The sequence below is a fragment of the Microtus oregoni genome, unplaced genomic scaffold, assembly GCF_018167655.1.
Source record: "Microtus oregoni isolate MIOR12 unplaced genomic scaffold, Mior012 000018F_ref0000195, whole genome shotgun sequence".
Taxonomy (NCBI): Eukaryota; Metazoa; Chordata; class Mammalia; order Rodentia; family Cricetidae; genus Microtus; species Microtus oregoni.
The window spans coordinates 2,877,495-2,901,858 of record NW_024543077.1 but is presented as its reverse complement, the minus strand read 5'-3'; the positions used below and the strand labels follow the sequence as shown (position 1 = coordinate 2,901,858).

At 49.8% G+C, this 24,364-nt stretch overlaps 1 protein-coding gene across 4 annotated transcripts in view; it reads right to left on the bottom strand.

Annotated features, from left to right (window-relative positions):
- Positions 1–13,198: 13,198 nt before the first annotated feature.
- The window catches only part of LOC121458738 (beta-arrestin-1-like), a 69,316-nt gene continuing 58,150 nt past the window's right edge, over positions 13,199–24,364 (bottom strand). For 2 of the 4 annotated variants that reach the window (XM_041668047.1, XM_041668045.1), the window contains exons 11-16: positions 23,944–24,081; positions 22,684–22,767; positions 21,743–21,766; positions 19,447–19,517; positions 18,411–18,462; positions 13,199–17,206 (exon numbers count right to left, since the gene is read on the bottom strand). In XM_041668047.1, coding sequence (XP_041523981.1) covers positions 17,095–17,206; positions 18,411–18,462; positions 19,447–19,517; positions 21,743–21,766; positions 22,684–22,767; positions 23,944–24,081 — 481 coding nt within the window. In that variant the 3' untranslated portion in view covers positions 13,199–17,094. Of the gene's footprint in view, positions 17,207–17,580; positions 18,259–18,410; positions 18,463–19,446; positions 19,518–21,742; positions 21,767–22,683; positions 22,768–23,943; positions 24,082–24,364 lie in introns of those variants that run through there. The other 2 variants (XM_041668048.1, XM_041668046.1) reach the window with 2 other exon arrangements.

Sequence of the window (24,364 nt, the reverse complement as noted above, 5' to 3'; positions counted from 1 at the left end):
AGCCAGGTCCTGGTCATGCCAGCCCATGTCCCCAGCCTTTGTCCTCTGTGGGTCTAGCCTCACACTTAGCCTATGCTGGACACAGCTCTGCCAGTCCTAAGGAGCCTAAGGACCGGGAGCCCCAGACCCAGCCTAAAGGGACTTTGTAGATGAAGTAGCATTTGAGCTGAGTTGGGGTTTGTACTGTTTTGTTTTGTGATGCCAAGAAGGTCAAATCCAGATCCTTGCACAGGCTAGGCAATCACTGTACCACTGAGCTACACCCACAAGCCCTTGGTTTGTGTTTTCTCTGGTTGGTTTTGATACAGGATCTTGCTGCGTGGCCTAAACTGGCTTTGGACTTAAGACCCTCAATTCTCAGCCTCCTTAGTTCTGTGCCTCCAGGAATGAGCCACCCTGACTCCCCATACCATCCACTCAATCCAAAGCCTCTCCCAGGAGCTGCTACAAATAAGGGGTGGGGAGAGGCCCGGAGAATGGGGCAGCAGGGACAGAGTGGCAGGGGCAAAGTTATCTCTGGATGTCTCCTTAGAGAGCAGGTAGGGCAGTGAGCAGGTGACGGCAGGTAACTGTGGGTGGAACTGTCAAGACTGTGGTAGACAAGAACCCTGTGAGCACTCAGAGAGACGGGCAGACTTCCCAGGTTTCTGTGATCCCCATAAGAGGTTCAAAATTGCCAAACTTCTCTGGGAACCTCTGGTGTTGGTGACCCTGAGACCATTCTTGCTCCTCAGATCTAGAGTGAGAGCCGATGAGGGCCTGGCTTGAGCCTGAGGACCAAGTTCGAATCTGACTAAGCACCTGTCTTCCCAGGCCATCTGAACCCTTGCAAGTCCTGTGTGCTGGGGAATGCTGCCGAGTAAGTCTCCACCTTTCTAGCGCAGGCTGGCACTGTCCCCTAGAGTTCCCTGTCTCTCTGCAGCTCTGTCTTTCTTCCATTCAGGCTGTGACCTCTGCAGACACTGCCTCCGACTGAAGGCCTTCTCCATCTTCATTAAGTCGGCCTGGCAGATGCTCGGCCCTAATTTACTGGCATGGCCTTTCCTAGGCTGAGAGAAGCGAGGAGGGCAGTTAATAACGCTGCTCCACAACCTCACCCCACCTCGTGCGCCCTCTCACTTCCCTCAGCATCCTGCGGGGGCAGCTTTTCCGGGGATTGAAGATAGAAGATGCTCAACGCACTTTTCCTTGAATGGGTGTGGAGACCAAAGCTCAGAGTGTACAGTAGCTGCTTCGGGTCACACAGAGGCCAGAACTCCCGCCTCCAAGGCTGGCCTTCCCCGAGTACTTGGTGGGTCCATCACCTCCGGATTCGGCATCTTCTTATTCCTGTGGTACCACTTCCAGAAGCCAGGATGAACCATGGAAACCTAGGGAGGAAAAAAAAGACAGCACAGTGGGAGGTGGGGTGGGGGCACCATCAATTGCTTCAGACAGGTTGAAGGAGTCCTGATCTTGGAGGTAGCAGGTGTGCCGGGGCCCATGTCTGTTGTGAGGGGAGCAACGGGCTGATTCTGGGTGCCTGAGCTCAAGTCCCTGCCTTTCAACCCACCCTTCCTCCTGCACTGGCTCTGCTGAACACCTGCTGAGCGCAGGGCTCACATACAAGAACCAGATCTTACTGCTGTTCTGGGTCCAGATGGTGCCACGCAGGGTCACTGCGAATGCGGCCATGCAAACATAGGATGTCAGGGAAGTCCCTGAGTTGGCCACTCACGCTGGGAGACTTTGATGGAAAAGGACTCACTATCAATAATCACATGGAAAAATTAAAAAATAATAAATTTTTATTACAAAAGAAGCCAGACAGGGTGGCACACAAACCACAGGTGTCTGGAGGCAACGCAGGAGGATAACCAAAAGTCTGAGGGCGTCTTAGGCCAGGATGAGACCTCAAACAACAGCAACAGCCGCAGGGGCTGGAGAGTAGCTCAGTGCCTAATGAGGACTTACTGCTCTGGTAGAGGACCAGGATTCAGACCCCAGCGCCCATGTCAGGCAGCTCACACCTGCTGCGGAGGACCTAGTGCCCTCTGCTGGCCTCCTTACACACCCACGTGAATGCACATATGCATGCGGACATGAATAAAATTTAAAACGCTTTTCCATTTAAATCTCAAAAAAAAAAAAGCGGGAACTTAAGAAATGGCTCAAAGGTTAAGATCACTTGCTGTTCTTCCAGTGATGCCACTTTGGTTCCCAGCACCTACACTGGGGGGTCAGAACCGCCTGTAGCTTCATATCCAAGTCTTTTGCTGGTCTTGAAGCACCTGTACATATATTCCATACACATAGAGATACACACATACAAAAAATAAAACCTCAGATGTTTATTTTTTTAAGTGGACAGGCTAGGGCGGCAGCTTAATTGGGGGAGTGTTTTCCTAGCATGTATAAAACCCTGACCTTGGTCCCCAGATCTACATAGATGGGATGTCGTAGCATATGCCTGCATGCCTGCAATTCCTGCACTTGGGAGATGGAGACAAAAAGATCAGTTCAAGGTCATCCTTGGTGTCACAGAAAGTTTCAGGTCACTCTGGGCTACATGTAACCCTACTTTTAAAAAGGATTCTACAGCTACCTCTCTCTCTCTCTCTCTCTCTCTCTCTCTCTCTCTCTCTCTCTCTCTGTGTGTGTGTGTGTGTGTGTGTGTGTGTAATCAAAGGGGGGGGGCAAGGATTTCTTAGAGCTGTGTAGACTGCTGTCCCTGGACCCAGTGACTTTTGACCAGGAGGGAGAGAAAGTGTTGAACCGCTGGGCTGGACCAGCTCGTCTCCCAGAACTGCGTGACTAATGCCCTCCCTCTCTTGCTCTCTGGCCATGAGAGCTCCTCCTCACATCTTGGAGGTGCAGCCAGCTGTCCCAGGCCCTGAGCCCCCGTTAGCACAGCACCCTCTCCCAGCATAGCATCAGGACTCTCACTGCTGTGCGTCTGGTTCCTCGCCTATACTGGCCACTTTTCTTGCCCCTTGCCCACATCAGGACGGGGGGGAAACTGTCTCCCTTTTAGGTCCTCACCCTAGTACCCAGAAAATATTTTCAGAACTCCCCGAGCCTCAGTCCTACCCAGGTGATATACATATCCAAAGGGAGAGGATCACACAGGGCGCTCTGACCTCCCTCCCTGCACTTCGCTACTCCCACAACCCCCCACCTCATTAAACTGTAATTGCGATGATTTAAGATGCCTGGGTGGCCAGTTCCTCCCTACTGTTTCACAAAGGGAATAAACTTGATGAAGATGCCTGTGGTCCTGCCTCTTGGGAGACAGAAGTATTACGTTCAGGAGTTCAAAGCCAGCCTCAACTGTTCCAAGACCAACCGGAGCAACCTGCAACGCTCCACCCCTGCAACGCTAAAACAAACTTTCGGAGTGTGACCCTGAAACATAATTTAGACTTGGCTTCTTCACTTCAGTTTTGAGTAAGATTTAACCTTCTGGCTCTCTTTTGGATACTTTTTCAGGGTCCTGCCTGGGAAGAGTCTTCCCAAGCTTTTCAGTGTGTCTTCTTCATCTCGCGAACCTGAAGAGACATCTATTGGCAGAGGCGTTGTGATTGCCCCCATTCTCTTTTCTTGATATCCAGGCGCCATCTGCTGGTCGAGATGGGACAGTTCCTTTCTTCTTTCAGGCCACTATCCATGCATGAGGTATTGAAGCCCATAGGAACTGCTAAGAAGCTAAGGATACAGTTTCGAGTAAAGCAGAGAAGATAGTATGTGACGTCACCCAGAATTTTCTATATGTTAGAGATTTTCTAGACGCTATTTTTCTTTTAACCTATTACCCTGGTGACAGTTCCTGCCTCACAGATGAGGAGCATCGGTCACAAGGAGATGAATATGGCTAATAAGACCAAGATCATATAAGGTGAAGAGGCCAGTGGGCTTAGGACCCAGACAGTGAGCTCCTCAGCCATGCTCTAGACTTCTTAGGGGGAAAACGGGAGCAAGGTAAGTAGGAAAGGACCGTCTTTGAATGAAGTAGCCATGCAAGGCTCTTCTGAGAAACCAGCTGGGAAAGACCAACCTAGGAAGAAGCATCTAGGGCTGAGGGATGGAGACCGAAATTTCCAGTATCTGTTGGGGGTGAACTCTGGCCCTGAGCACCTCTCTAGTCTTCAGTTCCGCCCCCAACTCTGCATCTCTCAAAGAGATCTTGCCCTGCTTGCCTGCAGCGCCCCTTCTGGTCCATGCTCAACACTGCAGCCAGACCGATGGCGGGGCCACATTAACGGGATCCCTCTCGCTCCACTGCCACTACCCCATTCTCTTCTGGGTGGTGACCTCCTCCCTCTGGTTGCTGCCAGCTCTCCCTGCCCCCTTCACCCCAGTACGACAAAGGCCTTACAGTTACCTACAGGTCCAGGCTGTCTCTCCCATAAGCATCCTCCAGTGTGCCCACGGAATGTCCACAGCCCCTCTTCACACACCTACCTCTGTCCTATCCTTCAACATTCACCCCAGACTTCTCTTCCTCCCAGAAGCCTGTCTGATAGTCCTCTCAGCTTCCCCAACAGGGCAAGAAGACCCTCCTTAGCGTGGCTTGCTGTGCTATGTGTCAAGGCCACTCCTCAGCAAGTCCAAACTTTGGTCTTGTCCTCTGTAGATGTATGAACAATTGGAGGATGATTGCCACAAACCCAGCACATACTCACAACATATACACAAAATAAATAAATATAAATAATAAATGTTGTTTTATTTTGCTGTATGCTATTTCACCTGAATATACACCTTTGTGCCTCATCCATGCCTGGTGTCCAGAGGGGCCAGAGAAAGTGTTGGATCCCCAGAAACTGGAGTTACAGAGGGTTGTGAGTTGCCATGAAGGTGCTGGGAATTGAACTCGGAACTCTGGAAGAAGATACTGTGCTCTTAACTGCTGATCCATCACTCCAGCCCCTAAATATGATTTCTTTTTTTAAGATTTATTTATTTATTATGTATACAGCATTCTCAGTATTCTGCCTGCATGTATCCCTGAAGGTCAGAAGAGGGCGCCAGGTCTCATTATAGATGGTTGTGAGCCACCATGTGGTTGCTGGGAATTGAACTCAGGACCTTTGGAAGGGCAGGCAGTGCTCTTAACCACTGAGTCATCTCTCCAGCCCTAAATATGATTTCTTAAAAAACATTTTTTCTAAGTTTTTTTTTTGGTTTAAAATCATAAATGGAGGATATTGTCTTTCAAGTGTCTTTTCTGAACCTACCAAGACCATCACCATTTTAACCCTCTCTCATGAACTTAAATATTTGTTCTTATTTTCATTTTTTTGCCCTGGAATAAGAGAATTGTTAGTAGTAATAGTGTTGCATTTGAGACAGGATCTGTGTAGCCCTGGCTGTCCTGGAACTGTCTCTGTAGACCAGGCTGACCTCAAACTCAGAGATCTGCTGCCTCTGCCTCCCAAGTTCTGGGATAATATTACTATATTGTATTGGGTTACATAAGGCCATGTTCATGCAAATTTATGAGTGCAGGCTGAGCGCCTCCCCCATGGTCTACTGCCCTCCCTTCATACTCCTTCTTTTCATTTAATTCTATATTTGTTCAGAACAATATTTTCTCTTCTTTTTTGGTGAATTCCTCTCTGAGCCATTTAGAGGTGTTGCTTGATTTCCAAATACCTGCAGACTTCCCACATACATTTTTTTGTGTTAATTTCCAGTTTATTTCTGTGTTGATCAGAGAAAAAAATTATGAGCTAAAAATTTTAAGTTTATTAAGGATCTCTTTAGGCACAGAAAATACAAACTATGTATTTGAGAAGAATACTTCTGTTTTGTTTGGGGATAAATTATGCAGTGATGTCTTCTAGGCCATGCTAATATCAATTAGGTCATTCAGACCTTCTGTACCCTCTTCTGCCTCAGTCGGGCTGATGAGAGAGGGGTACTTAGGTTCGTACATTTATCCTTTCTGCTCCACCCCTTGTTACACCACGTATCTGGACACACAATGACCAGGTGCACTGTGCATTTAGGATTATCATGTCTTGATAAATTGACACTCTTACTAGTGTACAAACCCTTCACCAACTCTATTAACATTCCTTGTTCTGAAATCTACTTTGTCAATTACTAATATTGCCCTTAATTGTGCTTTTTTATTGTTTGCATGGTGTAGCTTTTCTAACTTTTGAGGGGCTGTTTTGTTTTGGGTCTAGAGCTGAAGTTAAGCCTCCTGACTGCTGGGATTATAGGTGTGAAACAATACACCTGGCCTCCGTCCTACAAAATTTAACACATCAGCCAGCTGGTGGCTCACGCCTTTCATCCCAGCACTCAGAAGGCAGAGGCAAGCAGATCTCTGTATGTCTGAGGCCAGCCTGGTCTACACAGTGAGTTCCAGGACAGCCAGCAGCCAGAAATACATAGTGAGACTCTGTTTTGAAAAAGAAAAGAAAAGAAAATGAAAAAAAAAAGAAATTTTAGTACATTCCTTGTCTTTATATGTAAAGTAGGTTTCTTTTTTTCTTTTGCTATCTTTTTAAATTGATTCCCCTCCCTGCCTCTCCCCTCCCCTTCAACCCTCTCCCAAGGTCCCCATTTAAAGCAGGTTTCTTTTTTTAAAGATTTATTTATTTATTATGTATATAATGTGCTGCATGCATGCCAGACAAGGACACCGAATCTCATCATAGATAGTTGAGAGCCACCATGTGGGTGCTGGGAATTGAACTCAGGATGTCTGGAAGAGCAGTCAGTGCTCTTAACCTCTGAGCCATCTCTCCAGCCCCCTAAAACAGGTTTCTTATAGACAGAATTTAGTTAGATGATAAGCCCGGTCTGGCAATCTCTGCCATTAATTTGTTGTGTTTAGTCCATTTTCATTTCTTATAGTCACTGATATCATTGGGTTTTATTGGTTTTATTTTTTTTAAATACTATTTTTTTTTGTTTTTTCCATCTATTTTTCTTTTTGTAGTTGTCTCTGATTTCCTGCCTTTTTTTGAAATATCGGAATTAATTTTTAATATGCTATTGTTTCTATTTTCACTTATAGATGTGTTTCTATCTTGAATTGTTGCTCCAGGGATCACAATATACACACCTTTTCCTGGTCTACTTAGGGTTATTACTTCATCACTTCAAGTATAATAGTATTTTTACATTTTTTCATCACATGTGCCTATGTGTGTGTTCATCCACATGTATATATGGACAACATGTAAGGGTGGATTCACTGCTTCCGCCCTATGGGTTCTGGGGATCAATCTCTGGTCATCAGACTCCGTGGTAGTCACCTTTGCCTCCTGAGCCTTCTCGACAGCCCTCAAATACAACACAGATGCGTGAATAAATAAGTCCTTAATTTCCCTCACATTACAGATGTCTTATGGCGCTAATTCTCTGTCAGGAGTGGCAACCCTGCCAGCATTACGGTCTTTCTTCATTTCGTTGATCATCGTCCTAAAGAACAGTCAACAGAACCTTGTATTTTTACCCAAATCATCACTATGTCCATCACATTGCATTCCTGAAAATCTGAGCTTATCTTTGTCATAATTTGCCTTCATCCTGAAAAGTTTTATTTGCTTTTTTTTTGTAAGTATGGTGATATGTTCGTTTGGTCTTTATTAATTTGAGAATCTGTCTTACAAAGACTCATAAAGGGTGATTTTTTTTTTTTTTACTGGATATGAAGTTCGGAGTCCACATTTCTGTTAGCCTTTTAAATCTAGTTCATGTTCTTTTGACTTCCATGTTTTCCCCTGAGAAACCTGTGTTCAGACAGTAATTCTTTAAATGGATGAACATTCTGGAATACATCATTTTCTCTAGTGGCTTTCAAGAGTTTTAACTTGATCTTGGGTTGTAGGAGTTTAGTAATATTTGTCTACACATTGTTTTTCTTCTACAAATGGTGATGTTTAATCTTGTCAACTCTGTAGGATCTGGAATCACGTGGAGGACGTACCTCTGGGTGTGTCTGTGGTACATCCCCCAGAGAGGAGTGACTGAGAGGCGGAAGGGATCCACCCTCAGAGTAGGGGGGGGGGGCATCTCCCAGCAGGTGGCCCAGATATAAAGAGGCCAAGGAAGAAACAGTTCTGCCTGTCTCCTTTGTTCCTGCGAAAGTGCATGAGTGTGCCTCTCACTGAGGCCGCCATGGATGCTGACCTCCTCTGTCCTCCACTGACATCAGACTCCAGGTCTCTCAGTTTTCCAGTGTGGCCTGGATGCCAGCGATTCCCTAGAAATCCCCCAGGCCTTCAACACCAGACTGGAGCTCCAGAGGCAGCCAGCTGGTGTGGGAGAATTGTCTGTATTCTGTCAGTCATGTTATAAATAAACGCTGATAAATATAGGCAGGAAAACCAGACCAGGAAAAAAGTAGAAAGATGTAATGAGAATAGGAGAATCCTGGGAAGGAGGAAGTTGATTCCTCCCACTCCTGCCCAGACCACTGAAGCTGCAGGATGTGAGCTGCCCCACTGAAAAAAGGTACAGAGCCACATGGCTAACATAAATAAGAAATATGGGTTAATCAAGATGTGAGAGTTAGCCAGTGAGAGGCTAGAGCTAATGGGCCAATCAGCTTTATAACTTACAGAGATCTTTGTGTGATTTTTCTCTGGGACTAAACAGCTGGGGGTATGGGCAGGACAAAAACCCCAACAAGCCGGGAGGTGGTGGCACACGCCTTTAATCCCAGCACTCGGGAGGCAGAGGCAGGCAGATCTCTGTGAGTTCGAGGCCAGCCTGGTCTACAAGAGCTAGTTCCAGGACAGGAACCAAAAGCTGCGGAGAAACCCTGCCTCAAAAAAAAAAAAAAAAAAAAAAAAACCAACAACAACAAGCAAGCTGGCCCGCTCATGTTCCAGCCAGCTTTGTAGGTAGAGTAGCTACTAGGTTCTCTGCCTCTCCAGCAAATAGAAAACCATGGTTGGGCTACCCAGCCCTTCATAATATGTGCATCCTAAGGGTCTCATCCTCCACAGAATCCTGCCTAATTCACCTCTCGAATATGTTAATGTGTGTCTTCCATCAGGTTGGGGCAGGGAGCAGCCATGTTTCCTCAAATATTACTTTTTCTGCAGCAATGTCTTTCTCCTCTGCTCTGAGTGTCAAATGACAATGAAACTATGAACAGGCCCCACATATTATCACACACCCAGGACCCCAAGGCTCTGTTAACTCTAAAAGAAATGTATCCCTCCTTTTTCACAGGTAAAAAAATTCTATCATCTATCTTCAGATTCAGTGAATTTCTTGTTACCTCCCTAACGTGAACCTAGCCAGTGTGTATTTTATTTCAGTTACTTTTTAACCCTAAAATCTGTTTGTTATTTTCCCTATAGTTTCTGTGTCTCTGCTTTGAACAAATAGATGTCTTTCTAGCCATTTAAATTATAAACTACCACCTCTGATAATAATCTTAGAATGAAAGTCTTCTTAGAGTTGGTGCCTTTTGTTGGGACTAATGAGTCCTGGCCTTCAGCTGCTCTTCCCTCCTAGAACCTTCTAAGTGAAGTTACTAGAAGCTGTGCCTAGTTAGAGGATCAGAGGATGGGATTTTCACCTGCTGGCCATTGATTTAAGCCTACATGGTGTTAAGAAAGAGGGGCTTTGGTATCAGTGTTTAAAGGTCCCTGTGTCAGTCTGTCTCTGCGTCTGTGTTTTCTCAACCTCCAGCCCCTTGCCCGAAGCGCGCAAAATGGGGTCTAGCGCATAGAGCACAGACCGGGGCCTCGGTGTGCGGCAGCCTTTTGTAAATTTTATCTTAAGTTCTGGTCACAGTATGTGCATGTGTGTGTTTACAATAATTTTAGATCATGTTCTGGATAGTGTGAATGTTATATTGTGTAGACTATGGGACCTGTTATCATCTGCGGAATGTTGATTTTTCCAAGGCTGTCTTTAGAAGCAACCAATGGCTGGTGAGATGGCTCAGTGTGGAGATGCACTTGTAGCTCAAGCCTGGTGGCCTGAGTTTGAGCACCCATGCTCATATAAAAGTAGATGCAGAACCGGGCAGTGGTGGTGCACGCCTTTAATCCCAGCACTCGGGAGACAGAGGCAGGTGGATCTCTGTGAGTTCGAGGCCAGCCTGGTCTACAAGAGCTAGTTCCAGGACAGGCTCCAAAGCTACAGAGAAACCAGGTCTCGAAAAACTTTTTTTAAAAAAAAGTAGATGGAGAAAACCAACTCCACAAGGTTGTCTTCTGATCTGCACGTGTTCTCTTCTCTCTCTCTCTCTCTCTCTCTCTCTCTCTCTCTCTCTCTCTCTCTCTCTCGGGGGCATGGCCCTCCTCTGACTTCCTTGGGCACTGGGTATGCACACGGTACATACACACATGCAGGCAAAATGCTCCCACACAAAAAATACATACATCTAAGCATCAACAAAAAAAGATAAATGCCCAAGTATCCCTCCTGTCCTGCTTTGTCTGTAAGAGAACAAAAGGAATGACCCTCACATATGGCTACACAGGAGGACAAGGCTTTGACATAAGTTGACACAATTTTTATAGGAATATGAAAAATAAATTTTCATCACATAATCAATTTTTTTAATTATCATATTCATGGGTCTTTTTTTTCTTTCTTTCCCTTATTTTTTTTTTTTGAGACAGGGTCTCCCTATGTAGCTAGATGGACCCAGAACTCACTATGTAGATCAGGTTGACCTAAAATTCAGAGATCTGCCTGCCTCTGCCTCCCGAGAGCTTGGATTAAAGGTGTGCACTACCTTGTCCAGCATACCTTTTCTTTCTTCTTTCCTTCCTTCCTTCCTTCCTTCCTGTTTTTAGGTTGTTATTTTTGTTTTTCAAGACAAGGTTTCTCTGTAGCTTTGGAGCCTGTCTAGCTCTTATAGACCAGACTGGCCTTGAACTCACAGAGATCTGTCTGCCTCTGCCACCACCGCCCACCATGCCTTCTCTTTAATTGAAAATAAGACTGTCTATTAAAATGTTGGCTGGTCCTCTCCATCTAGGTCCTTACTCTTCCCCTGTATCCCATAGCCCAGGGGAGGCAAAGCTTGGGGAACTGAAGTGACTTCAGAAAGACCTGGCAGAGCAGGCTATGGAGAACGGGCAGAGCCAGAACCAGGACTGGGCTGAGGACTGTAACTGAGGAGACAGTAACAGACGAGAGACAGGGTCTTCAACTCAGAAGTCAACCAGGGCTCATGGAATCCAGGCAATTCTGAGAGAGACCCAAATCTTGGCAGCTTCCCCCTGAGGCCACGAGGCTAGACATTAGAAAAACAGAAATGGGGAAATCCCTCGGGAATCTTCAGGAGAGCCCAGAGGAGGCACAAAACCAGGGCAGTCCCGGGCAGGCGGGCATGTCTCGGCCCCTTTCCTGCGGTCCCTGTCCTGTTGGGGCTTGAGAGACAAGAAATAAAAACACAGCCAATGTCGTCTGTCACAAAAGGCCTTTAATGGCCTCTCGTTCAAGGTTCTTTTGCTCATCTGTCCTGTTGGAGCTGAATAAACTATAATGACTTCACAGAACAAGGGCAGCCACAGGAACAACAGGTTGACCTGGATGTGGTCCAGGAATGAATGTGCCAAAAACCATCACGTCACAGAGGGTCACAGACCCGAGGCTGCCCCAGCCACCCCTCCCCACCACACCCAGGACACACATCAGCTCCCACCCCAGAAGAGGCAGCCCGGCAGCAGTTACGTCTGGACCTAACACCGAGTGGAGATGCCCAGGGAAGACAGATTATCCCCTATTTTCATTCTGCTGTGGGCTCTGTAGGTCAGCAGCCCAGGCAAGACCCTATTCCCTCACACAGGCTGCCCACTTAGATCCCTTCCGGTCGTCCCTGTGAGGTGGGCAGAGCCTGGTGCTAGCCCTTTACACGTAGGGAACCTGAGGTCAGTGGGGGTCTCCTAAGTCACGCTTGGACTGAACATAAACATCTTTCTCTCATGCTATGTGGTTAGCAGTGCCCTGAGCTTCATATCCTCACCTAGGATGCCAGGAAGTCCAGGCAGGACTGTGCCAAACGCTAGCCCAAGTTTCAGCAGTGAGCTGTGGTACAGGTGAATTCCCGTGAGCATGCAGATCAGCACGGAAGCTGACTACAGGGGGGAATCAGCCTCTGGGGCACAAAAGCCTCCTGTTGTGCACATGGGCATTCACGGGTGTGGAAGTGGGATCCTAGGAGATGCACTCAAGGAAGACATACCTAAAATGTCTCTGGAGAATCCGGCCTCACAAACACCCCCCCCCCCCCCGTATATCTCTTTTTTTTTGGGGGGGGGGGGGTCGAGACAGGGTTTCTCTGTAGCTTTGGTGCCAGTCCCAAAACTAGCTCTTGTAGACCAGGCTGGCCTCGAACTCCCAGACATCCGCCTGCCTCTGCCTCCTGAGTGCTGGGATTAAAGGCGTGCGCCACCACCACCCGGCTCCTGGTATATCTCTTCTGTGAGCCTGGATTCCCACCCCTTGGCTGTGTGTAGAGGCCAGCCCTAGCTTCTCCTCCCATGGCCCTGCTCTTCCTGTTGAGCCACGGGGCCTTGCCTGAGAATGAGTCCCCAGGGGGACTCCACCACGCAGCACATGTCAATATCACGGCCAAGCCCTCCCTTCACTGAGCATAAGGTTCCAACTCATCCCCAAGCTCTGGGGTGGCTCAGTTAGAAAACAAGCCCATGTGTGTTCAAGTGCTAGGACCTGGTGACCTGAGTTCCAACACAAAGTATCTTTGCGTCAGCACGTGGGAGTCACCCCAACACACAGAGAGCCAGAGGAGAGCCTGTGCTTGCTGGTCTAAGGTCAAACCTAAGCTTTTCTTCAAAGCAGAGTTTAAAAGTGAAACCTCGAAAGACGAGAGAGTCAAGTGCAGAGTTATCCTGGAGGAAGCAGGAATGAGGAAAAAGGCTGGAGACCTGGCCTTTCGCCCCTTCCCCAACTTCCCCTGGCAGCAACCCCAGCGAGGCTGTGTGGATGGAACACCTCCATGGTACCTGGGGCAGACGGTGGGTCCCAGGGACCTGTGCTTTGACTGTGATTTCCCTTTTGGGGGATGACAGGTTGGTAATGTTGAGGGAGGGGGTGCTTCCCCTCCCACGGGCCTCCCTGTGAAGCCAGTGTGCATGGGGGTGGCAGAGGTGTGGATCTGTCCCCACCAGTAGGCTGCTTCAGGAGGGGAGGACAGGAGTTAGAGAGCTGCCCGGATCAGGCCCAAGACAGGCTGAGTGTTTAGATAAAAATCAGAGGAGTCTCATTTGGTCCTTAACTTTAAAAAGAGTAACTATCAGAACAGGCACCTGCCTGGGTCCTGGGAGTTCAGGGTTGGAGCCTAACCCCTCTCTGGTGGATGGAAGCCACGCACACGGGCATTAGCCATTGGTGGGGGAGAGCTGACTCTGGGGTGCGGCAGCCGCTGTGAATGGATCAGCCAGGGCTCAGCTCTCAGAGCAAGAGGACTGGACATTCCCAAAGGTCTCCAAGGAGCTGTGCAGGTTCTGTAGGTCCTGGACAGAATCCTAGAAGAGGCAACATCTATTTCCTCTCACCCTTGGATTTCTCGGTGGCACAAAGCTGCGTTCAGCAACCTGATCTATGGTCAGAGTCCAGGTTTCTTGGCTTCTGCGGGCTCTAGGAGGTGGGTGAATCCCGGCCCAGGACAGTCCAGGATGTTTTCCCTGTCCCCCTATCACTGAAAATGCCCATGTCTTCTGTGTCCCGGTTGCTGGGGCCCATCCTTGGACAAATAGCACCTACGCTTCTCCCCAGTGTGGTCGCCTAGGCCACCACAGCTAATTGTCATTGTGGCTGATATCTAACCAGGAGAATCAGGACAAAAGACAGAGACTGGCAAACAGAGGGCTCATTCTACGGCAAGTTTCCTGTGTGACCTCGAGCCTCATCCCTGCAGTGACAGGGCCACCTCTGTGTGGCAGGTTGCAGCCTACAGAGTGCTGGCTCCTGGCTCTCCTCTCTGCCTCATAGGAATCCCACAAACAAAGCAGACAAAGACTATTGTTCCAGTTAGTAGGGACTGAGAGGTGGCCTTGGGGACTTTCAGGACATGGTACCTCCCTTTCACTGCACCAGGTGGGAATCAGGTTGTGAGCCCACACTCCAGTGGGGACCATCTGGGCTTCAAAGCTGAAATGGCCACAGGACCCAGCCAAGCAACTCCATCCTTATCTTTCTGGAACTGAACTCTTCTCTTGGCTGGGATACTGGGCAAGTCCGGTTACCCTCTATTGACAAGCTTTTCCCAAAGCATGCTCTTCCTGCCCAGACTGGCATCAACATATGCCCTCTGGTCTACTGGAAAGTCCCAGTGTGAGCTGTTTGGTGGCACAAGCCCAGTCCCTCAGCACAGCCAACACCACCCGAGAATGCCTGGAACCTCAGGAGGCTCCTTCACCTCCAGTTTCACTCCCAAGTACTTCCTGACCAGGAACACTCCAGGACAGAGAAGGAATACTGGGCCATGTCATGAGATGGGGGTTAGGCATGGTGTCTGCAGTAAGGGATCTAAGCCTCTTACTGAAGAGGCCAAAGAGACACGCTAGCCCGAGTACCTCACCCGGGATGACAGCACACTACTGTGAATGAAGTAGAGGCAAGTGACACCTAATTCCAGACTCCCATGGTGTAATTTCCACCTGGAAGGTCCACTGTGTCCAAACTCACATCGGAGCACTGTGTGGATTAGCTGTAGCCAGTGCCGTCAGTACTGCCTCTCACTTTCCCCCGGCCAGCAGCTTTCTACAGACAGGGATTCTAGGGGGAAATCCACCCCAGTGTCCACAGCACCCAGCATAAAGGAACAGAGCTGTCAACAAAGGATGGTTGGGCTGGAATCCACCTTAGGCAGTCCTGGCTCAAAACAGAGAGAGAGAGAGCTCTGAGACTTCCCTGCGGCTGGAGGAATTTCAGTTGATCTGTGGGGTAAACTGAAGGGTAAGTGGGATGCTGAGGTGTGCAGGAAGTTCAAGAGATCCGCCTGAGAGACCCTGGGCTGTACAAGCTAAGGATGGGAGGGAGGTTTGACAGGGAGGGGTTAGCTCAAATGCTAAATGGCCTTGTATCAGCTCCAAAGGTTTTAGTGGAAGCTAGTGGAGGGTACATGCTCGCTTTAAATTCTTCAAGATTTTTATCAACTCTATAGGTGCAAAAGTACCCAGCTAGCTCTGGCAGGGCCTGGATGCCAGGAGAGTCTGCAGTTATGATTCCAGGGCTGGTCAGGGACTACGACTGCCCCAAACTGGCTCTTCTAATCTGCAAAGAGGGGCCTTGAGTTGACCGTTTATGAGACATAAAAGGTGCAGGGCCAGTGAGCCTGGATCATTTCACCATGAGAAATTATTACAGTTACTGGGCACAGTGGACTGAAAACGGTTGGGATCCGATCTGTAAAAAAAGTGTGGGGCATGCCTGTAATCCTAGCACTTGAGAAAAGAGGATCAAGAATTCAAGATCATTCTCAGCTACATAGTAGGTGCTTGGCTAGCCTGGGCTACATGATACTCTGCCTCAAAAACAAAAGTCATGGTCTCCCTTCTCAGGCAAGTACAGAACTGAGAAAAGAGAGCAGAAATTGAGATGAGATCCTCTTGCCTGCTAATCATTATATTTGATAAACCCAAGGTTGTCCACAGACTTCTCGTGCAAGCCTCAGCAAATACAAACTCTGGGACAGAGAAATCCACAGAGGCTCTGCCCAGCCCTGAGTCCCCTGAGGTTCCATGAATCTCCTCTAAAGGCAGATGGGGCAGTTGGCAGCCTCAGCCGCACCCGGTAGACTAGAAGCTCAGAGAGCCACAAATTTACAGAAACTAGCACTGGAAACTCTGGGGATCATCTGGTCCGCCTACGGGCTTTCCAACAAGAAACTGAGGCTCAAAGAGGGGGAGGGAACTGGCCCGAGGTCACACAACAAGTTAGCATCAAAGACCAAACAAGTATACCTTTGAATACTGGTTTACCACCTGTCTGCCCTGTTACCCTGGGAGACACCCCCATCAAGCACACTAACACCAGTGATGGACACTGGGTACCCACAACCCTGGTAGGTACTAATGGGGTCAATTCCTCCAGGAGAGGAGGCACTCTCTTACAGGGGAGTGCATCTCTAGGGGTGCCACCTTCTGGGACAGGCTCCCTTAGCATTAGAAATGGTGGTCTCAGGCACACCGCCCCCCCAGTTTATAGGGCCAAGTCACTGTAAAACCCCTGGAGGGAGCTGGAAGATACAGGTGGTTTCAGCTGCCTGTGGCCCTCCATCCTTGCCTCCTGCAGGACTAGCCACCACGGGAAAGGAGGATGTATGCTCATCCCCTGCCCTGCCCCATCTCTTAACTCCTTCAGACAACCTTCTCGGTGGCTTCTGCTCACTGCTAGGGGCTGGTGTTTGTTAGAGACCCGCGTCCCTGCTCCGTGCCCCCACACACAGTGCAACAAAGGTAAGGTGACTGATCCTATCTGTACTGTGACAGATGTGTGGGTGCATCTGTAGCCTGCCTCAATCTAGGTGTCCGCTGGCTAGAAAGTCAGTCCGTTGCTCTTCATGTCTGGAGTCTGTGTGCCTCCCTCAAGAAACACAGGGACATGGACCAAGGATGAGGATGGAGGGGAAGGAGTCTCTGGTGGGCCTAGACCACAAAAAAAAGCATTGAGAATCCATTCACAGTCTTGTCCTCTCCAGCCTGCAATACCCTCATCTTTTAGCTGCCAAACCATCACCTCCTGGGACGGCAGACATCTTCCTGTGTGTTTTGATCCATCTTGCCCAACGTCTCCACGTCTTCATACCCACCATCGCTTTGGCCTCCTGGCCACACACCCTCCCTTTTCTGCTCCCCAACTCAAGCCAAATCCCAAGGCCAGATGGTGTAGCCTTTCTGGGAAGGAGCATGAAAAGACGGTGGACAGGTGATCGCAGAGAGATGGCTGAGGAGGATGTGCTGTGGTCCTGCTGGCATGGTGACGGGAGGCCAGTTCTGAGGCCAGAGGCTCATCACCGAGACTCGGAAGACCACTGGGTAGAAAGACCCTTGGTAGAAACTGGAAGAACAAAAGGGAAGGGGGAACCAGAACGGGGAGGAGAAAGCATCCGAGTGCAGATGTTGACCTGGAGCTGCCAGGACGAGGGCTGGCCCCAGTCTATCTGTTGTTGAGGTGTGGAGAGCCAGTGCCGTCCTCCTCTTCGTCCTTGTCGTCCTTCATGCCTTTCAGCCTCTGGCGGGCAAAGTCCTCAAATACAATGTCGTCATCACTGGTGGAAGAGACAAGGAAGATGCCGTGTGTTTGCAGGGGCAGACATCAGACCCATCCAGAGGCCTGATCAGATGTGGGGAGAGGGGCTCAAGAGAGAACTACACTCTCCGGGGTCTCTGGGATGACCTCGGACAGAAAGGCACACCAGCCTGGCCTATTTATAAACCAGTTGGTAACTGTGGGGATTGTCACACATAAACTCTAAGAAGCTTGCCTCTCCACATAGAAGGGTTAGAAAAGTGACCCCCTTCCTGAGGTGAGTAGGGGTAGCAGTGTGGCTCTACATTGGAACCCCCAAAGAACAGGTCTAAGAAATCCCACTTCACCTCCTTAAAATCAAACCAACAAGACTGCTTTAGGGAGCATGCCTCTTTCAACCAGGAAGTTGGTTCTGGACTCTAAGGAAGAAAAGCAGGCCCTTCCTAGAAGTACTAGCTCACATGCTAACCCCAAGGACCCGAAGTAGGGGAGGGATTTTTGAGCAGGGGGCAGAGGAAAGGGGAAAGATCTGGTTAGGTTTGCAGGACTAGGAACCGTTTCCTCTCATCATATCACTTAGGCCCAGTCAGACACAAGAGCCCCTTGCCACACAGAGTTCAGCCAACTAATGGGCTCCCTTATAGGGCAACTTGAAACCCCCGTTTCCCAGATCTCTCCAAAGGGTCAAGGAAAGGAGGCTTGGGGAGCTGGAGGGAGACAACAAGCCTGGCCCCAGAGGTGATTCAAGCCATTGAACCAGGTCCTCTTCCTCTGGCCATTGTCTGGTGCCCCATGGCCTTCCACCGCAGGGGAATCCGAATCAGGTGGTTCTCAGGTGGCAGAGGTGACAACACCCAGACACTCTCTCCTCCACCCTTACAGGCAGCCTCCAGCAGGCATGGGTCAGGTGAGAGAGGGGAACCCAGGGTCTGAACCAGCCCCATGCCAGCCAGCTGAGTGAGCGCTGCGGATGGACGGACTGACGAGAGAAGAAGACAGACCCCACCAATGCGGGAGGAAGAGGAACAGGCACGAAGGGTCCTTCAAAGTCACATGCAGGCAAGCAGGGTGCTGAAGAGGCGATCAGAGGTGTCACTCAGCAGACAGGTTAGACTGGCTGCTTCTCTGAGGTTAATAAGCATTTATGCAAATGACCCCTCCACCTCTCCCCTCCCACCTCCAGCCCCACCCAGAGACATCACAGGCAGGGAGGTTCCACTTACTTGGTGTCAAGCTCTATGAGATTGGTGTCTACTGGAGTCTCGCTCTCTGGAACTGAACATACACAAGGCGTGTGAGGCACCCAGGGGTCAGTGGGGTGCGGGATGACCGGTGAGGGATGGGACAAGGAACCTCCTCCCCATCCTGGGACTCTTCTAGCTGAGATGATGGGGAAGGTAAGTGGGAAGCATCCCAGGTCTTAGAACACCTGAGTCTTCTCCAAAGCAGCAGATGCAGGGAGGGAGGCTTCCATGCCCACTGAAGACCCTGCAGGAGACAGGTCTCCAGCATGAAACACAGTAGTTTCTTGCTTGCCTGAGTTCCACTCACTCTAAGAAGACCATTGTTGCAGCCCTGGCTGACCTCAAATTTGTGGTCCTCCTGCCTCACGCACCTCCCTTGGCTGGGATTGTGGGCAGGTGCTATCATGTTTGGCTATTTTTCCATCTTGTTACCTCTCTGCATTCAGAATGCCATCCGCGGCATTTCAGTCCATCTGTAGGCACAGACTTCATTTGTGTTGTGAGCTTTAACACCCCTTTCAATGTCGTGTGGCCAATATGTTACCAATTTAAAACTTCAGGCGATATAGGAGGGACTGGGAAATGCCTTGGCAGTCAAAGAACAACACTGGGTCTTCTGGTCGTGGGTTCAATTCCCAGCACTCATGGGGTATCTAACAAAACCATCTACAGTTCCAGTCCCAGGGGATCTGAAGCCCTCTTCTGAGAGCACATACACGTGTAGTACACAGGCATACGTGCAGGTGAAACACCCTTACACATAAAATGCTTTTAAATGAAAATCCACCCATATATCCTGTCCTCCACTCCTAGCCTCCTTCTCCCCTGGAGGACAAGAGTCAGGGTTCTCGGTCTCCTAGCTGGGTCAAAACCAAATGTTTTGTGGGCCCTGAAAGAGTCTGGGAGATGGGGAAAGGGTGATCCTGGGCTGAGGGCTAACACAGAAAGAAGTGGGGTCCTGGGATAACAGGGAAACTGATAAGTCCCACCCCAGTGATCTCTGGGGCTCACTCACCTTCCCGATGTGGGGGCTCCTCTTTAGGCTTGGGGTGCATTAAGGTAAAAGGCAGCTCCACGGCTACATCACTGAAACACAATCCCAACTCAGTGAGCTCAGAGGGAGCCTCAGGCTTCTAAAAACCTGCTGCTCTGTTGGTCCAAGGCCTGGGGAGGCTCATGGGAAAGCGGCTCCACTCTTGCTACCCTGACCACCACCTTTCCTCCTGTCTTCACGAAGAGATAGAAGCTCCTCCTCCTCCACCACCACCAAAAATAAAACAAAAAGGAAAGAAACGGAAATTCCCCTTGCTCCTAAGGATTGTTTGGTTACCACGGCTGGGAGAGCCACACCCTCTAGGGACTCACACTGTGGTCAGTGGGTAACCAAGGTGGCCTGGGGCTCTGCCCACCTCATCACCATGACTTCCTAACATTACCCGTCCCAGTTTTCTCCCAATCCTGCCCATCCTATCTCCCAATGCTCCCATTAAGATGCTCAGGTGACCCCAAGACCCGGCCACCTACAAACTTCAGGGATTCAGGCTCAGAGCAGCTGCTCTGTGCGCAGATTCTGGCCCCTCAGATTGTGCGTGTGAGAGGAAGCATGGCCACCACTTGTCAATGACCAGGACTTCCCTGACCTCATCCCTCACAGACAGGTTGAGGATAAGAGCAGGCACCTGCATGGTACAAACTGTACCCAGCACTGTTCCAAGCCCCTCCTTAGAGTCCAACTCCTGTACTCACAAAGACCCTAGTATTATGACGGCATAGGCAAGGACCTGGAAGCTAAAGTATGTGTAGATTAAGTTTTGCCTCGTGCTGGGTGGTGGTGCACACCGTTAATCCCAGCACTCGGGAGGCAGAGGCAGGTGGATCTCTGTGAGTTCGAGGCCCGCCTGGTCTATAAGAGTTAGTTCCAGGAAAGGCTCCAAAGCTACAGAGAAACCCTGTCTTGGGGTGGGGAAAAAAAAGAAAACTTTTGCCTCAGGCTGCACAGCTACTAAGCATAAGAGAAGAAAGATTCTGGCTCCATTGTTCACCCCCTTAACCCCTGGACGATAAACAGAATTGGGAGAGCAATAAAGAGTAGCCCTGGAGACCCCTCTCTGCTAAGGGTGGCCTCATCCTAGAGAGTCCTCCTTAACTTATGAATGGCTTCAGAAAACACAGCCACATCTTACTGATCCTGGCCAGCTGGGAGGGGGGACGTGACTGGGTGTGGTGAAGGGAGCTGGTAGAAGCCAGAGTCAATCAGTCTTCCGTGAAGCCATACAGGATGTGGCCGGCAGGACCCGGGCACCGGCTTTGCCAGGCTGTGAGTAGTAAGGGCACTCACCCTTCTGATATCCCAGTACCCTGCACAAGCCTGGCCACAAGTCTGGACTCAGACACGTTTTGTCAAATGACACTAAACAAGAAAATCACTTGGGGGCTGGAGAGATGGCTCAGAGGTGAAGAGCACTGGCTTCTGGCTGCTCTTCCAGCGGTCCTAAGTTCAATTCCCAGCAACCACATGGTGACTCACAACCATCTGTAATGAGGTCTGGTGCCCTCTTCTGGTAAGTGGGTGTATATGTAGACATAACACTATATATAATAAATACATCTTTAAAAATGTTGACTAATAAACTATGAATGTATATGACATTTAAAAAAAATCACTCGGTGGGCTGGAAAGATGGCTGAGAGGTTAAGAGCACTGCCTGCTCTACCAGAGGTCCTGAGTTCAATTCCCAGCAACCATCTATGATGAGATCTGGTGCCCTCTTCTGGCCTGCAGGGATACATGCAGGAAGAATACTGTATATATAATTAATAACAAAATCTTTTTTAAATCACCCAGATTTCGTAGGATGAGTGACATCATCATCATGTGACATTAGGAGTTTGTGTTATCATGTCTGGGGCACACACACTCCTAAGTTACTGTCTGGCTGCTGCAGGGACAATTGACTACAGTTAGCCATGAATTCTTAGTAGATGTTTGAAAGCCAGTAAGACTGCGTATCTCTGAAGCATCCTAGAACCCAGGTCAGTAATTCAGTTGGCCCTTCTAGGGCCACTGCCTGGATCACTGCTGTCTACAAAGGTCCTGTCACTTGAGCGGGAAGAAAAGCTGGCTGAGGTGTTCTGCTCGGAGCCACATCTCACTGCTCCAGGTCACTTCTGGTTGCAACGCCTCCCCAGCCTGCAAGCTGAGATAACCCTTGGATTCTTCCCTCCCAGCACCCTGTGGTTCTTATCAGCTGGGTCTGTGACCCTGGGACCTGCAGGGAGGTGGACAAGGCAAGGCACAAGAGGGACTTTACCTGGATGCAAGATCTCCCAACAGGCTGAGTGGGCCAGAGGAGGCAGAGGAAGCGGTCGGGACAGAGTGCAGGGGGTGGGGGGAGAAAAGAAAAAGGACATTGGTTCACTCTGCCACCCTGCCACAGAAGACCCAGGGGACACGCTCCCCACCCCTGTGTGCTAACAGCTCATCTAGGGCACGGAGGGGCGGGCTGGCTTGCAGAGCCCCTAGACCCCTTACATCTGTAAGGACTAATCTCCCACTCCCAGGCTACCTAATGGCAGAAGGAAGACTTTGGGGTCACTAGGATGTGGGAAGACTGTGGGTTCTGCAGGGTCACAGAACATACGGCTGGCCACTATGTTTAGGAATGTACTGTAATATGCATTCAGTATTAACACTGCCAGCCACACAGACAACATTCTCTGTTCTATTGAGAAAGGGTGTGATGCAGTCCAGGCTGACCTTGAACTCCTGATCTCTTGCTTCTCCCCCCCCCCATCCCCTGCCCCAAGTGGTACAACTTCAGGGGTATACATTAAGGCAACACCTTAATAAATGTTACTTAGTTCTTTGGGACAATTATTTAGGCCTCATTTTCCCCACCTACAAAATGGGAAAGTCAGTCAAGTTAGCAATCCTCCAATTCAGGTCTGGGTTTCTCTGTCTCCAAGAGTGGAGTGAGGGTCCTGTACCTGAGATGTGAGGAAGGGCTTGGTAGCCCCCGAGAATCACAGTACCCAGTCTGAGGACACCTTGGCTCACACAGGCCATGCCCAATCCTCAGACTCAGACCCAGGCTAGGCTAAAGAGAAGGGGAGAAGGAGAGAGATGGAGATGGGGAGGAGCCTCAGCCAGTGGAGAAGGAAAAGGAAGTCCTCAAGTTCTGCCTCCTCTACAGGAAGATGCAGTAGAAGGGTCAGGCAAGACAGGGTGGGGTGCAGGGGCAACTGGACTCACCCGCCCCGAGACACCACCAGCTTCACTTTCACTTTGTAGGAAACAATGATGCCCAGGATCTCACGGTTGGCACCTTCCCTCAGCCTGCAGGGAAGACAGGGAAGCTGGTCCGTAGTTCCTTGGCAGATGGGATCTGGTTCACTGTGGCAGGCAATGGAAGGCATCCCTGTCCTTCCCTCTCCTGAGCCACTGGATCCAAGAGAGCTGTGCCCAGTGGACCGGAACTTGTAGCCTTGGGTTCTGCATAGGTCACTCTCTGCGGTACTAGAGATTAAATTCAGAGCTTTGGGTATGATGGGCAAGAACCCTACCACCGAGCTATGGCCCTAGACTTTTCAGGTCCACATTGGGCTGAGATATCCTTGCTCTGTGGCCCCAGTGCACCCTCCTCCCTGCCTTGCTAGCGCCACACAGTGCAGCGAGAGCAGGCTCTAACTGGTCTCCTGTCATTAACTTCTCTCCTGTGCATCTACACTAGGTGGCCCATAAGCACAAAGGGCCACACTGAGAGCTGGGAGTTGTGATAGCACGGGAAGGATGTGTTCAGGAGGTGATGCCTCATCAGGGAAGTCGAGGGCAGGACAAATATGAGTCAGGGTAGAAAAGGGACAAAGAACTTGTGGGAAAAGGGGAGCCTTGAGGAGCAATTAACAATATGATGGTCTAGCCTGAGCCAAGAGTCTTGAGCTGGAAATGGTGGTCTCAGATGCAACAGGCAGAGAGCCGGATATCAGCAGAGGGCATAAGCATGTCCTACTGTCTGGACTCTTCTAGAGTGGGACAACCCTGAAGGCCCAGCGATACCCGTGGAACAGGAATAACCAGATGACCTTACAGTACCTCACGTGGAAGGGCCCCCAAATCTATCTCCCCAGCTCACCACCTCTTCCTCAGTCTCTCCAAGCCCCCATTTATCTCCTTCCAGGACCCTTCTAGAAGCCATTCTCTCCCCACCAGCCTTGACAGCAGCATCAGGGACACCCCCAATTTGGGTTCAGGACTCTAGGCTAAGAGCTGCCAATCCTTGCAGGAAGTTTTTCTGTTTTGTCCCCCCAGAGCCAAATGTTAGGGCTGAGTAGTCTTTGACTGGTGAGAGCAGGGAGACAGCCTCCTTGGCTCGTCACACTCTGGGGACTGGTCCCAGTCAGGACCGACTGGGGAAAGAGCCTGAACCTCATCCTCACAGTGGTGGGCTAAGAGGGTGGGGCCCATTGCAGCGAGGGCACTGGGAGCACGGGACTTAGAGGGGTTGGTTCTCACAGAGTGCTGGAAGCCAAATTTGTGTCTTCGTGCTTGAGTTTCCCATCCAGGGCCAGGCCCCGCTTCTCTCGGTTGTTGGCCAGAAAGGGAGTCAGTGTGTAGACCTTGCAGAATGTCGAACTGGGAGCCACGGTGTCACTGGGAAGTAGAGAGGCGACATGAAGATCACAGCCAGAAAACCCAGGCAAGATGTCTGACCCGGTCCTATTCCAAAACTCCTTCCGTCAGCAAACCTCTGTATCCCAGATGCAGTGGGTCGCTCGGGCCAGGCCTGGCTCTGGTGACCAAAAGAGGCACAGACACACCACACACGAGCAGGGCTATCCCTAGGTTAGGAGTGGCCAGGGTGCACGTTTAAATGGCCATTTATCTTTATTATTTTCTCAATAATTAACCTTTTCTTTATATGTATGTGTGTGTG